Below are 12,251 nucleotides of genomic sequence, written 5' to 3' on the forward strand. Positions count from 1 at the left end.
GCAGGGTGATGACAGGGGCCGTTTCCACTTCACCCTTGTAGCCACAATCAGCTCAGAATAGACCGCCGCCTGGACGCCCGCCCCTGGGATGGGCGGTGCTTGCTCTGGGCCCAGCCTAGGTTTCGGTTTGGGGCACCGCCTCGCCCCGGGTCACGTGGGGCCGCAGTTCCTGTGGCAACTCCGATCTCCAGCCAGCCGACCTGGATTCAGCCTTGGAAGGGAAGCTCGGGTGCCTGTGGATTCCGGGAGCCCGGACTTGACAAAGCTGAGCGGGAGCAGCGGGAGCTCAGCCGGATATGCCTCGCGGCCTGCGGAGCCAGCTCTCGCTCAGGGTCCTGCTGCTGCTGCTGCTGCTGCTGCTGCCGCCGCCGCCGCCCCTGGCGGGCGCACTGGAGCTTCACGACCCGGCTGGGCCTGGAGAGGCGGCCGAGGAGCCCGGCTCAGGACGAGCCTGGCCGTCCTTCCCCTTCCGGGACCTGCGCAAGTGGGTGAGGGCGGCCGGCGCCCTCTCCAGACGGTACTGGGCGCTCTTCAGCTGCCGCGTGTGGCCCGAGACCTGCTCGCTGGACAAGGAGGCCCCCGCGGGGGCCCTAGGTAAGACCCGAGGGTGAGATGTGCCCGGGCGCACTGTCCGGGGCCAGCAACCTCAGGACCACCCTGCAGGCGCCTTAGCAGCCATCTTTACTGTGCTGCCCAGTCCCCGGAGGACCAGGAGGCCTCACCCCTGCCACCCTCACCCCAGGTACAGCCGTCTTAGAGGATGGGCCTGGCCGTCCTCTTGTGGCTCGTAACTGACTCCTCCAGACAGCTCACACCTTGATGGCTTAAAGTCCCCTTTGGACACACCCCAAGTCCCTTTTCCGCCTCCTTTGCTTAAGGAGGTGGAGCCTGGGCTAGGAGTCCCAACCTGAGTTCTCGGTCCCATTCTGTCACTGGGACCAGATGATCTCAGGCTTCTTTCGGTCTCTGTTAATAATTCTGGATCTGGTAATAGTACTGTAATGGTGCTCTAAACGTCTTTTGTTAGATCCAAGACTTCTAATTTCCAGCGTATGGTTTTTGTTTTTGCCAATGCTGGGTATATTCAAATTGACATTTGGCAAAAGAATTTAGAGGCCTTTTGGTTTGGCTATGATCAGATTTGGAATCCAGAGCAAGTAGGAAGAATGATGATCACCAGCTGACTGTCCCCAACTAGATGGCCAGCTGCTTGCAGGCAGGGTCTGGGCTCCTTGCCACCCTGGCACAGTGCCTAGGGCATGTTTGTTGAGTCAACCGAGACTTTCCTGGAGCTGCATCAATAGCAAAGCTAGAGGTGTCCACTCGTACCCAGGCACAAGGGAGGCCCAGGGAAAAGCAGCGAGAGTGGCTCTGGAGGGAGGGCAAAGGACTGGAAGGACTAGGTGGGCAGGGCGGGCAGGCTCCCTCTGGGCCCCATGCTGTCTGTCTCTCACAGCCCCTCCTTTTCCAGGCTGGAGCCTTCCCCTGTTGGGCCAGCAGTACCTGGATATCCTGACCACGTGGTACTGCAGCTTCCAGGATTGCTGTGACCATGGGGACTGCAGGGTCTCCAACAACTTCACAGGTTGGACCTTGCATGCCTCTAAGGGGATAGAGATCTGTGCGAAGGGGAGGCGGTTCAGGGGAAATGGCTAAGGTGTAGAGAACCTTTCCTCATCCTTCCCCAGCTGGCAGCACTCGCTCTCGTCCCCACCACGGCCCCCATCTCCAAACCCTGCAGCCTCATGGCCGCGAGGAGGGAAAGCCTACCAGAAGACTGCACACACTGTCAACAGGTGTTTGCTGAATTGAGTTAAAATGAATAAAATGAGGGTGTTCCATGAAATATGTAGGGAGTTCTGAAACTCCCAGGTGGGAGCAACTGTGCGAGCATGGCGTGTGAGGTTCCTCCTCCAGATAGGGCTCTCCCAACCATTCTGAGGGTCTTCGGGGCCTTCAGAAAGGATGAATCCATTCTCTCCCCAAGTTCAATGGTGACTTCTCAAATTCTTCAGAAAATAGCCCTCGGGTCCCTTCTGCTGCCAGGTGTGCCCAGGGGCTTGTTCTGAGGCCAACGTGATCCCACCTCAGCGATGTTCAGAGGTGTTCACTCTCGGCTGTTGCTGAGCCTGGTGGGGACTGCACCCGTGTGCACCTCTCACCGTGGCCTCCTCTTTCCTACCCCTAGGCCTACAGTCGGACCTGAGTGTGCGACTGCACGGCCAGCATCTGGCCCGGGAGCTGGTCCTGACAACAGTGAGAAGCTACTTGGAGCTGCCCCGGCCAGACAAGGCCCTGGCTCTGTCGTTCCACGGCTGGTCTGGCACAGGCAAGAACTTCGTGGCACGGCTGCTGGCAGAGAACCTGTACCGGGATGGGCTGAGGAGTGACTGTGTCAAGGTGTTCATCACTATGATCCACTTCCCTCACCCCAAGTATGTGGACCTGTACAAGGTGAGCGGGCAGTGCTGGGGCTGGAATGAGGCTTGGACGGCCCGAGGCGCAGCCCTCTGTGCTGGGGGATGGGCTCTGGAGAAGCCTAGGTTGGGGTTTGGGGGACAGGGTCCATTTCAACAAAACCTGTAACCCACAGAAACATCTACTCCACACAGATGAAGCCCTGAACACGTGGAGGACTGACATGTTCCACACCACTTGTCCCGAGCTGTCTCCTTACCTGCCAGACACTGAGCTTAAAGAGAGTCCGTGTGTTAATTTCCTGTGATAGTGGAAGTTGCAGGAAATGTGGAACAGAGGAAGGCAAAAGCTTTATCATGACCTCCCCACACAGACACAAGTAGTTAGCATTTTGGTGTGCTTCCTGCAAGCCTTTCCCTATGCTGCTTGATGTCACTGTCATGAGAGTGGACAGAAAGTTGCATATCCTGTTTTTTTAAATAAGTCTATCATATTAAGTGATTTCCCCCAACAAGTGGAGAGACAAAAATTGTCTTTGCTGCTCTGTTATTTTGGGTTTCTTCCATTGAGATGTAGTATTTAAAGTAAGCTGGACAATGACCCCCACTGCAGCCTGACAGAGGTGAGTGTCTGTCTCTGGCTTTCCAGTCCAATATTTGGAATGCGATAACCTAGGAAGATTAGGTAAGCATTGGAGGAGAGCTTGCCTGAGTCACTTGGCAGTTTCAGTGTGGCCTCGGAGGGCAGGGTAGGGTGAACTGTCCTAAGGGCAGGCAGCTGGCCAGCCAGGCCTTCCCGGAAAAACTAGCTGGCTTTGACTGTGGCTTCCTCACCATGAAAAATGACATGTACACACTCATACCCTGCACATCTCATCACACACACACTCACACCCTGCACATCTCATCACAGGGCACTGAAGTCAGGATCCAGGAAGGCTAGAGGCGACAGTGAGTATGGGCTCTGCTAAAACACCCCACCCTGGGGCAGAGCTGGCCCTGATCTGGTGAACCCCACAAAGCGGCATCTTTTCAACTGAGGACTATTCTTGCCTGAATGGGGAGCCCCAGTTCCAAGTAGGCCAAGTAGACCCAGATAGGTCCTTCCCAGTGGGAGCTCTGCTCCTGGAAGTTCAAGATGGGACTGTGGCCGCCTCTGGCACTTGAGCTTGTCTCTACCTATGATCCCGGTATTAGGGCCTGATTCCTTCCCCTTGGGGAGGGTGAGTTGGCTGTTAGTTCTGTGACCTCTTCCTGGAGGGGAGGGAGCAGGGCCTGCAGTCTGTTACCAAGAGCAGGCAAGGCCCTCCTCACCTTCTCCCTTTCCCAGGCTAGCCCCACCTCCACCAGTTTGAAGTTGGTATATCCAGGATAGAACCCAGCCCTAGGCAATCCACTGCAGATGCTTCACCAGGGTAAAAGGGCGCCTCTCCAGGGCCCTCTGTGCCGCCAGGGGTCCCCAGCTGCTCCCTGTATACTGTGCAGGAGCAGCTGACCGAACAGGTGAGGAAGACGCAGGAGCATTGCCACCAGACCCTGTTCATTTTTGATGAGGCTGAGAAGCTGCACCCAGGACTGCTGGAGGCCCTCGGGCCACATCTGGAACGCCAGGTGCTGGAGAACCACAGGGCTGAGTCCCCTAGAACCATCTTCCTTTTTCTCAGGTAAGGGCTGAGGGAACACAGGAGGGATGGCGAGGGGAGGAAGAACTCTGTCCAGGTGCTGTGTGTGCCAGGCAGCAGTAGAGGGCTTCTGTGCTCTCCTAGGCTGCAGACCCTTTTCACAAGGGAAACCAATACAACTGCAGTCGAGAACATAGAAACCTAGCTGCTTGGGGTGTCGCCACCAGGTGGGTAGCCTTGTCTCCGGCTCCTGCCCTGATTCTACCCCCAGGACACTTCTGAAGGACTGTGGTCCCCACTTCCCCCCAATGGCCAGCTAAGTACAAACTCACTCTGGGGACTGGCGTGGGGAAGAGCAGCTGCCTCTCATCTAGCCTCCCCCATTGTTCTCAGGATGGTGGGGTTCCCCTCATACCCCCCGTCTGCACAATCCCACCAAGTACACAGGGTTCACTTTTCTCCACATCCTCACCAGCATTTACCTCATCCTTTTGATAACAGCCATTTTAACAGGTATGAGGTGATATCTTCACTGTGCACTTCCATGATGATTAGTGATGTTGAGCATCTTTTTGTGTACTGGTATATCCTCTGGTATATCCTCTTTGGAAAAATATCTATTCAGATCCTCGGCCCATTTTTTAATCTGCTTGTTTGGGATGTGTATTTTTTTGCTATTGAGTTATAAGTTCTCTATATATTTTGGATATTAACCCATCAGATATATGGCTTTCAAGTATTTTCTCCAATTCAGTAGGTTGCCTCTTCCTTTTGTTGGTTTCCTTTGTTGTACAGAAGCTTTTTAGTTTGATGTAGTCCCACTTATTTTTGCTTGTTGTATTTGTTTTTGGCGTCAGATCCAAAAAAAATCATTGCCAAGACCGATATTAAGGAGCTTACCACCTAGGAGTTTTAGAGCTTCACATCTTACATTCAAGCATTTAATCCATTTCGAGTCCATTCTTGTGTGTGGTATAAGATGGTGGTCTAGTTTCATCTTTTTGCATGTAACTATCAGTTTCCCCAGCACTGTTTATTGAATAGATTGTTTCCCCCATTATTTATTCTTGGTTCCTTTGTCATATATTGACCATATACATGTGGGTTTGAGTTTTCTGTTCTATTCCATTGATCTATGGGTCTGTTTTTATGCCATTATCACACTGTTTTGATTACTTTAACTTTGCAATATAGTTTGAAATGTAGCTCATACACTGGGAATTCCCCTCTTAGTAGGGCATTCAAGTCAGCAAATGAGTTCAAAGTCAAGTACAAACTACCTTGGAAAATTCTTAATGTAGACCCAAAGGGTAGTTTTCCACTAACTCCAACATGGTGTATTCTCTCCCCATCCTTGGAAAGTCTTTGTCTTCTCTGATCATGAGAGGAAGTTACTGGCTTGAAATTCAGGGATGATGTGTTGGATGAGAAGTGCTCTGTCTCTCTCTATTTGCAAGCCCACCACACAGGACCTTGCCTGTTTTGTGCTCTGTGCTCCAGGCTCTGGAAAAGGCTATGCTGAAAACAGGCTTAGAACTCAACTTGTCCAACCCTCGTATTTTATGGAGGCTCCAACTGGGAATGTACTGTCCAAGGTCTGTTGAAGTCTGGGTCCCTGTTGGCCCAACTTGAATGCTTCACAAGCTGCTTCTTGCACTCTGTGGAAGACAAACCAGTTGTTCCCTCCCCAGGCTAGTACATGCTTGCTAGGGAATTTTCCCCAGCTTTAGGGTGCATACAGGTTTGCAGAGTGTGAAGGATGAGCTGTGGAGGGCAGATCCTCTTGCACTGTGGACCCACAAGATGAGACCAGTTTAAACAGTTGTGATTTCGATGCATTGATGGGAAGTCCTTCCTAGTCTGTAAGAAAGGTTTATGAGACACTAACTATAGTGCACTGTGGAGGGCAGGAGGCCAACCAAGGTGGTTTTAAGAGAAAAGCAGGAAGATTTGCTGATATGATCGGCTCTGTGTTACTGACCACCTTCTGAGGCAGCCTAGAGGCTCCTTACAGCTTTTCTACCTAAACCCTGTCAGGTGGGGGAGTCCAGGGGACCCTCTGAACTACTGCTGCAGACACCAGTCCTTCCCCCATGGAAGGATGCTGGTGACCAGCTCGTGATTCTCGCTCACTTTTGTGCATAGCTTCTCCTTCCTCTCACTTCACCTGAGCCAATTCTGCCTTGTGGCTGCAGCTGACTGTTCCTCCACATGGGCTCGGCCCAGTTCTCAGCACCTGTGCCAGGATTTCCTAAGGTGACCCTGCTGTATCTCTAACAGATGTTTGCCATTGTCGTATTTTGGTCTCTATATCCCCTCGTCCCCTCTCCAGTGACCCAGACGGACCATGAATGGTGGAGGCAGGGCAGGGAAAAGGCGCCCTCAGGGAGGAGGACACCACACCTGTGACAGGGGGGCTAGGTACCACCACCCAAGGGTCAGCAAGGTTGCCACCCTTTAAACCAGGGGTCCTCAAACTTTTTAAACAGGGGGCCAGTTCACTGTCCCTCAGACCGTTGGAGGGCCGGACTATAGTTTAAAAAAAAACTATGAACAAATTCCTATGCACATACCTTATTTTGAAGTAAAAAAACAAAACGGCAAAAACACCCGCATGTGGCCCGCGGGCCATAGTTTGAGGATGCCTGCTTTAAACCTTGAAGATTTTCAGTTATTTAGTGATGGGTAGGGAAAGACATGTATTTGAATCTTTTAAAGAATAAAACTTCAATCGAATAAATTTGAAGAGCTAATAGGCTTTATTAAGTGGTTCCTGAATCAGGCAGCATCCCATCTAGTAAATAGAAATGCTCTGAGAAGCTGGACAACGGGAAGCTTTTTATAGGCAAAAGGAAGGACTGTTTCTGACAAGGCCAGCTTCCGCTGGTGATAGAAGAGGGCCTGTGTGACAGATGAGGTCAGTGTACTGACCAGAGACGTCCAGGCTTGGTGCCATGAGGCTTTCAGCACAGTGACTCTGGTTTTTCTCTTTAACGAGTTTCTGGGTTTGATTTCTAGAATGTGTGGTAAGGACTCCTCTAGCTGATTCAAACTTCTAGTGTGAACAACTCAGCAGTTTCATCCTGAAAAATTTCCTAAAGCTGCTGTTAGAGTTGAGGTGGTGGTTGAAACAGGACATGTAGGGTGTGGAGGCCTAGACTGCCTCAGAGCCGAGTCTTCTGGGCCAGAACACTCACACTGAATGCTGCCACCTCTTCTATAAGCATGGAAGGCTCCATGGCCACAGGCAGGACCTTGGAACTCCCAAGAGCAAAGGGACTGTCCACTTCTCACTGCTGTAAAGAAAAGAGGGACATTAATGGCTGTTCTCCCTGCACTGTTGTCAGGAAAAGAAGAGAAAGAAAGGACTTGTGCCCAGGGAAGAAACAAATGCACGTATGTTGACTGTGTGGAGCCTAAGGAGGGTATCTTAAATTGTCTAGTCTCTCACTTTACAAATGCAGAAACTAAGATTCAAAGATTAGTGTTCCGAAAAGGCCTTTGGGCTCTGAGGGCTGGTGAGATTACATGTTGTCCTACCCCAGAGCCAGGGCTAGTCTCTAGAGGTGACCGTGCCCCTTCAGACCCCCGTCAGCCGGTGACCTGGGAGGATGAGGAAGGCAACCTCTAAAGGTTGGTGCCGGCGCCCAGGTTATGTCGTGGTGAGTGAGATGATGGCTGCAGGACAAAAGAGGAGAAATTCGGAGGGGAAGTGGAGACAAAGGTGCAGACAGAAATACCCACTGAGCACCTGCTATGTGCTATACACGGTGGTCACATAAATAGGCTAAGCTCCTGCTCTCCAGAAACTTAGTGTCAGGTAGATGGTTCTGGGAGAAAGGGGGAAGCCACTGGAATCTGTGCTCCTGGGGCTGAGTAAGCGAGTCCTACACATGCCCCCTCTTGCCCTTGATGGGGCAATCTGTGGGCAGTTCTTACCTCAGCTGACGCAAGTGCGGCCATTTGCGTGTGCAGAGATGACCTCCCTGGCAGGCCTTGGGGCAGAAGCTTCCCTACGTGCAGCTGAACTTGTGCAACGGGATAGGGACTCCCCTTGCTGCTGCCAGGCTCCAGCTGGGCAAGGAGGCACTGGGTCACTTGGCTAGATGGTCAGCTTCTTCTCTGTGCCCCGGAGCCTGGCCCACAGGCCGCACTCACACGAAGACACTTGAGTTGATGTACCGGGAGCTCCCTGAGGAGAGCCTGGGAAAGGGAGAGCCCGGTTTGTTTGGGAGCTGCAGACGCCCGAGGGGGGGGAGCGAAGGAAGCAGCACTGCCAACTCCAGGGGTCCCTCCCCCTTCCTAGCATCCCTGGTGGTGGCACTAAGATTTCTTACCCTTTTCCTCCTTCATCTCTCTAACCCAGTCCTCTTCCCTGTGCTTCAGACCTGAAATTCTAGTTGCCTAATGATCTCATAGGCACATGTCTCCATCCTTCTACAGTCCACTTCTGTTGGGACGAGGCAGCTCAAGGCAAACAGGTGTTTTCTTTAATGACCTTTCTCTCACTCTCACAGCCTTCAGTCACGGGCCCCTCCGAGTTGTGCCTCCTAAGCTTACCCTCCCTCTGAAGTTGTCTCCTACGTTAGCACTTGCCACACTGTCCTGGAATCACATACACATGGAAGTCAACGGAGAGAACCACAGCACCCCACCTCTAGGTTCCTGGCACCCCGCAGTCTGTGTTTGTCAAAAGGGAGCAAGGCAGGACCATGTCTCTTCTGTACAGACCTTTGCATTGTGACAAGATCTCCTGGAGGAGGCCCCGGACCTCAGCTTCCATTCTTCCAGGGCAGTGGCCTCAGTGTCAAGTCGTCCACTTGAAACCTAAATATAAAGATGAAATCGGTTAACAAGCTCCTGTCTCTTTTAGTAACCTTGGAGGCAATGTCATCAATGAGGTGGTCCTGGGTCTGCTCAAGGCTGGATGGTCCCGGGAAGATATCACGATGGAACACTTGGAGTCCGGCCTCCAGGCTGAGATTGTGGCGTCCACAGGTAACTGACTCCCACCAGGTTCGAATGTGTGCTTTTGAGGCCGACAGGGCACTCAGGACCACAGGACACACCCTGTGATCATCTCATCAACTTCAGGGAGGCACAAGAAAAGTGCCAAGAAAGCTGAACTCATTTTCTGAAAATGCTTTGAGCTGTTTGCCCTGGAGATACTGGCAGTGGCCTGTGGACCCTGGGGCTAGGCCTCCAGTCAGAGGGAAGGTGGCTCTACCTTCTGCCGCGTCCCTCTTTCCAGAGCAGATAGTGCTTGATACTTCAGACAGCCCTCCGGGAGTGGCCTTAAGAGCAAACCTTGCCCAGGCCTTAGGGTCAGGACACCTCTCACTCCAGTTGAGTTCAGATTCCCACATAACTGTGGTCTTAATTTCAGACAGTGGCTTTGGCCACAGCCGCCTTGTGAAGGAAAACTTGATTGACTTCTTTGTCCCCTTCCTGCCGCTGGAGTACCACCACGTGAGGCTGTGTGCACGTGATGCTTTCCTGAGCCAGGAGCTCCTGTATACAGAAGAGGCACTGGACGAAATTGCCAAGATGATGGTGTATGTCCCCAAAGAGGAACAATTCTTTTCTTCTCAGGGATGCAAATCTGTTTCCCAGAGAATTAACTATTTCCTGCCTTGAGAGCAAGATGAAAACCTGAAGCTGCCTAACAGGACCCTGGGGTCAGCAGATGCCCAGCACTCACTAACACAAGTGGTGTATGAAAGGAAGGCCTTAAATCAGAAGCCAGAGCCACATTCCAAAATGTGGGCCAGGTGCTAGAGAAACACATCCCAGGGGCTTCTTAGCATCTCTGCTCTTGCCTGCAGCTGCTTGGACTTGGGTGTGGGGCCTGAGGCTGCAGGATTCTCCGTGACAGGAAGGGAAAAGGAGTTCTTACCCGTGGCAGGTGGGGGGTGGGGCCGGCTTTCATGTTGTCGTCCTTACTCTCAGAGGGAAGCTGAGCAGCTTGTATCTGTGACCACAGCAGGGAAGAGCCTCGGGCTGGAAAATATAGGTACACAGAGTAATGTTTTTAAAATGTCAGTATAGGCTGAGATTTGTTCTGCTCTGCAGGTTAAAAAAATATTTTTAAAGTTAAGGGCCTTGACATCACTGTGCCATATGTAAAAATTAAAGTTTTCTATTTTTCTAAAACCTTCAGCCTACTTTCTTAATGGGACCTAGTAATCCTGTTCACTCAGCCAAATTCCAGATGCCAGGTAACGCGGGTGGGGACAGCGAATGCGGGGACTCACCAAGCTGACACCAGGTGTCTGTTCTGCCGGTTTACTTCAACTTCGCACTGAAAAAGCTTCCTTCATAGTGCTCTTATATAAGAAAATGTCACTCCCATGCTCCCAGCTTTGAAGAGAAAAGTCATTTTTGAGGACTGAGTGGCCACATGTACACTGTGCCCTAGACACTGACGAGTGCTCACATTTCTCCCCACACACTTCTGAATTACACACAGGTCACGGTCATCACCTCAAGTGTCGCCTCTGATTTAAAGCCCTCACCGAGCCCGGGGGAAGTGGCAGACTTCTGTCTCCCTCACTCCAATAGCTGCCTCCTGGTTAGGGAGCACCGAGCCCGAGCCGCAGCAGGTCCCCAGTAAACTCATGGGACAAAAGTAAACGACCTAACAGCACCGGTTAGATGGGGGCTGGTGTTTTCACTGTCTCAGGCTAGAGCAGTGGTCGGCAAACTCATTAGTCAACAGAGTGGCAAACTGCGGCTCGCGAGCCGCAGTTTGCCGACCACTGGGCTAGAGCATCTGGGGAGTGATGTGCAGGCCACCCGATCCTCTTAATACCCAGCTCTAAACTGCAATACACATTGTAAGAGGTACATTCTATAGCTTCAGGTTTGAGACACAGCTGACATCCTTTCAGCACTGGCCAGCCATGTCTGATGTCATAACCATAGGTCTAAACCTCTTACAGCCCGGGAACCAAGACAAACAGCGCAAGTCAGTGGTTCTGAACACTTCACTGGGGCCCGAGTGCCTTGCGCCACATTCCACTGTGCGATGACAGGAAAGCTATTAACCCCAGTATAATCTTGGTTTCCACTTTTATAAAAGTGAGCACAACTGTACTTACCTCATAGGGATGCTGTGAGGATTAAATTGGTTAATACTGATCAAGTGCTCGGGTAACAGAATAATAAAAACTTGCTACAACTGCTGTCAGTTTTGACACCACACTCCAAGCCATGGCTGCCCTTCTTGTCCATTCTAGTTCTTGGAGCCTGGCTAGGTGACCAACATCTGAGGACTTACCATGTGCTGGGCCCTGTGCTAAGCACTGGACAATCATTCTCTCATATCATCTTGAACACGATGACTTAGGGCCCAATTCCCTCGCTGTTTAATAAAAGACAACTGGACTCCGAGGGGTGAAATGTCTTTGGAAAGTCACAGAGCTCTAGCCAGGAGTGGGGGGTTCGACCCAGGCAGTCCGACATCAGCTCCTGTGCTTTAAGGACTTGTTTCTAAAACAACTTTCAGATTTCCTCAGCAAATGCCAGAGCCTCAGATGTGGAAATGTCCCAGTAATACGAAGCAGGGCGCAGAGCACAGCGTGTCTTCTCTGAAGACTAGAACAAGGTTCTCCTGAATTAAACCAAAGCAGATGGGAGAAAAGGACGGCAGGTGGAGTGAGAGGGTTACAAGCTGATGTTTAACAGCCACTAATGACCGCACAGGGCACCACCTGAGTACATCCTACTCTTACCTAATGAAAACATGACGTCTAAAAGCAATGGCTCATTGTTAAAATACTTTGAAGATCAAGTCAAACAAGAACAGAACGTTCCCTGTGAGGTTCTACACTTACTCTTTTCATGCTGCTTGGGCTCAAAACACTTACAGAACTTATTTGTAGTTGCCCTCAAAATGGACTTGGAAAGAATTACGTCTCATATTACAGTCACCTCACATGGGACGGACTGACGGACAGACAAGACACACACACATACACACACTTACCCACCTGATGTACCAGCTGGACTCCAGACGATGCCTTTGGCCATTTTCAAAAATGGAATCCATCAAAGGAGAAGTATTCACCCCCACAGAGGACATTCTACAGAATGTACCAGAGGGGTGATTGCTAAACCCAGCTTCTTTACCTTACAGACATCTATTACACACAAATTCTGCTCAGATTCCCTGCCAGTTAAAATGATGGGAGAAACACTCCAATCAAAAGCC

General features: G+C 51.4%; 1 protein-coding gene and 1 long non-coding RNA gene across 2 annotated transcripts; one reads left to right on the plus strand and one right to left on the minus strand.

The window, feature by feature from the left end:
* Nucleotides 1–10,192, plus strand: TOR3A (torsin family 3 member A). The gene is made up of 6 exons (XM_079761028.1): nt 1–594; nt 1,472–1,585; nt 2,189–2,454; nt 3,903–4,081; nt 8,913–9,037; nt 9,426–10,192. The coding sequence occupies exons 1-6, from the start codon at nt 297–299 to the stop codon at nt 9,674–9,676; spliced, it is 1,233 nt and encodes a 410-aa protein (XP_079617154.1). The 5' UTR covers nt 1–296; the 3' UTR covers nt 9,677–10,192.
* LOC307093178 lies at nt 4,096–10,056 on the minus strand. Its single transcript, XR_013812930.1, has 3 exons — nt 9,936–10,056; nt 8,771–8,866; nt 4,096–8,242 (listed from the first exon to the last, which is right to left on the minus strand). It is a non-coding gene; the product is annotated as an uncharacterized lncRNA (long non-coding RNA).
* Nucleotides 10,193–12,251: the final 2,059 nt, after the last annotated feature.

This window comes from Cnephaeus nilssonii (assembly GCF_951640355.1).
Source record: "Cnephaeus nilssonii genome assembly, chromosome: 21".
NCBI classification, from domain to species: Eukaryota; Metazoa; Chordata; class Mammalia; order Chiroptera; family Vespertilionidae; genus Cnephaeus; species Cnephaeus nilssonii.

Coding starts and splice junctions, on each gene's coding strand:
- TOR3A (XM_079761028.1), top strand. CDS start 297: ATGCCTCGCGGCCTGCGGAGCCAGCTCTCGCTCAGGGTCCTGCTGCTG. Junction 1,586..2,188: donor GGTCTCCAACAACTTCACAG/GTTGGACCTTGC, acceptor TCCTACCCCTAG/GCCTACAGTCGGACCTGAGT. Junction 4,082..8,912: donor ACCATCTTCCTTTTTCTCAG/GTAAGGGCTGAG, acceptor TGTCTCTTTTAG/TAACCTTGGAGGCAATGTCA.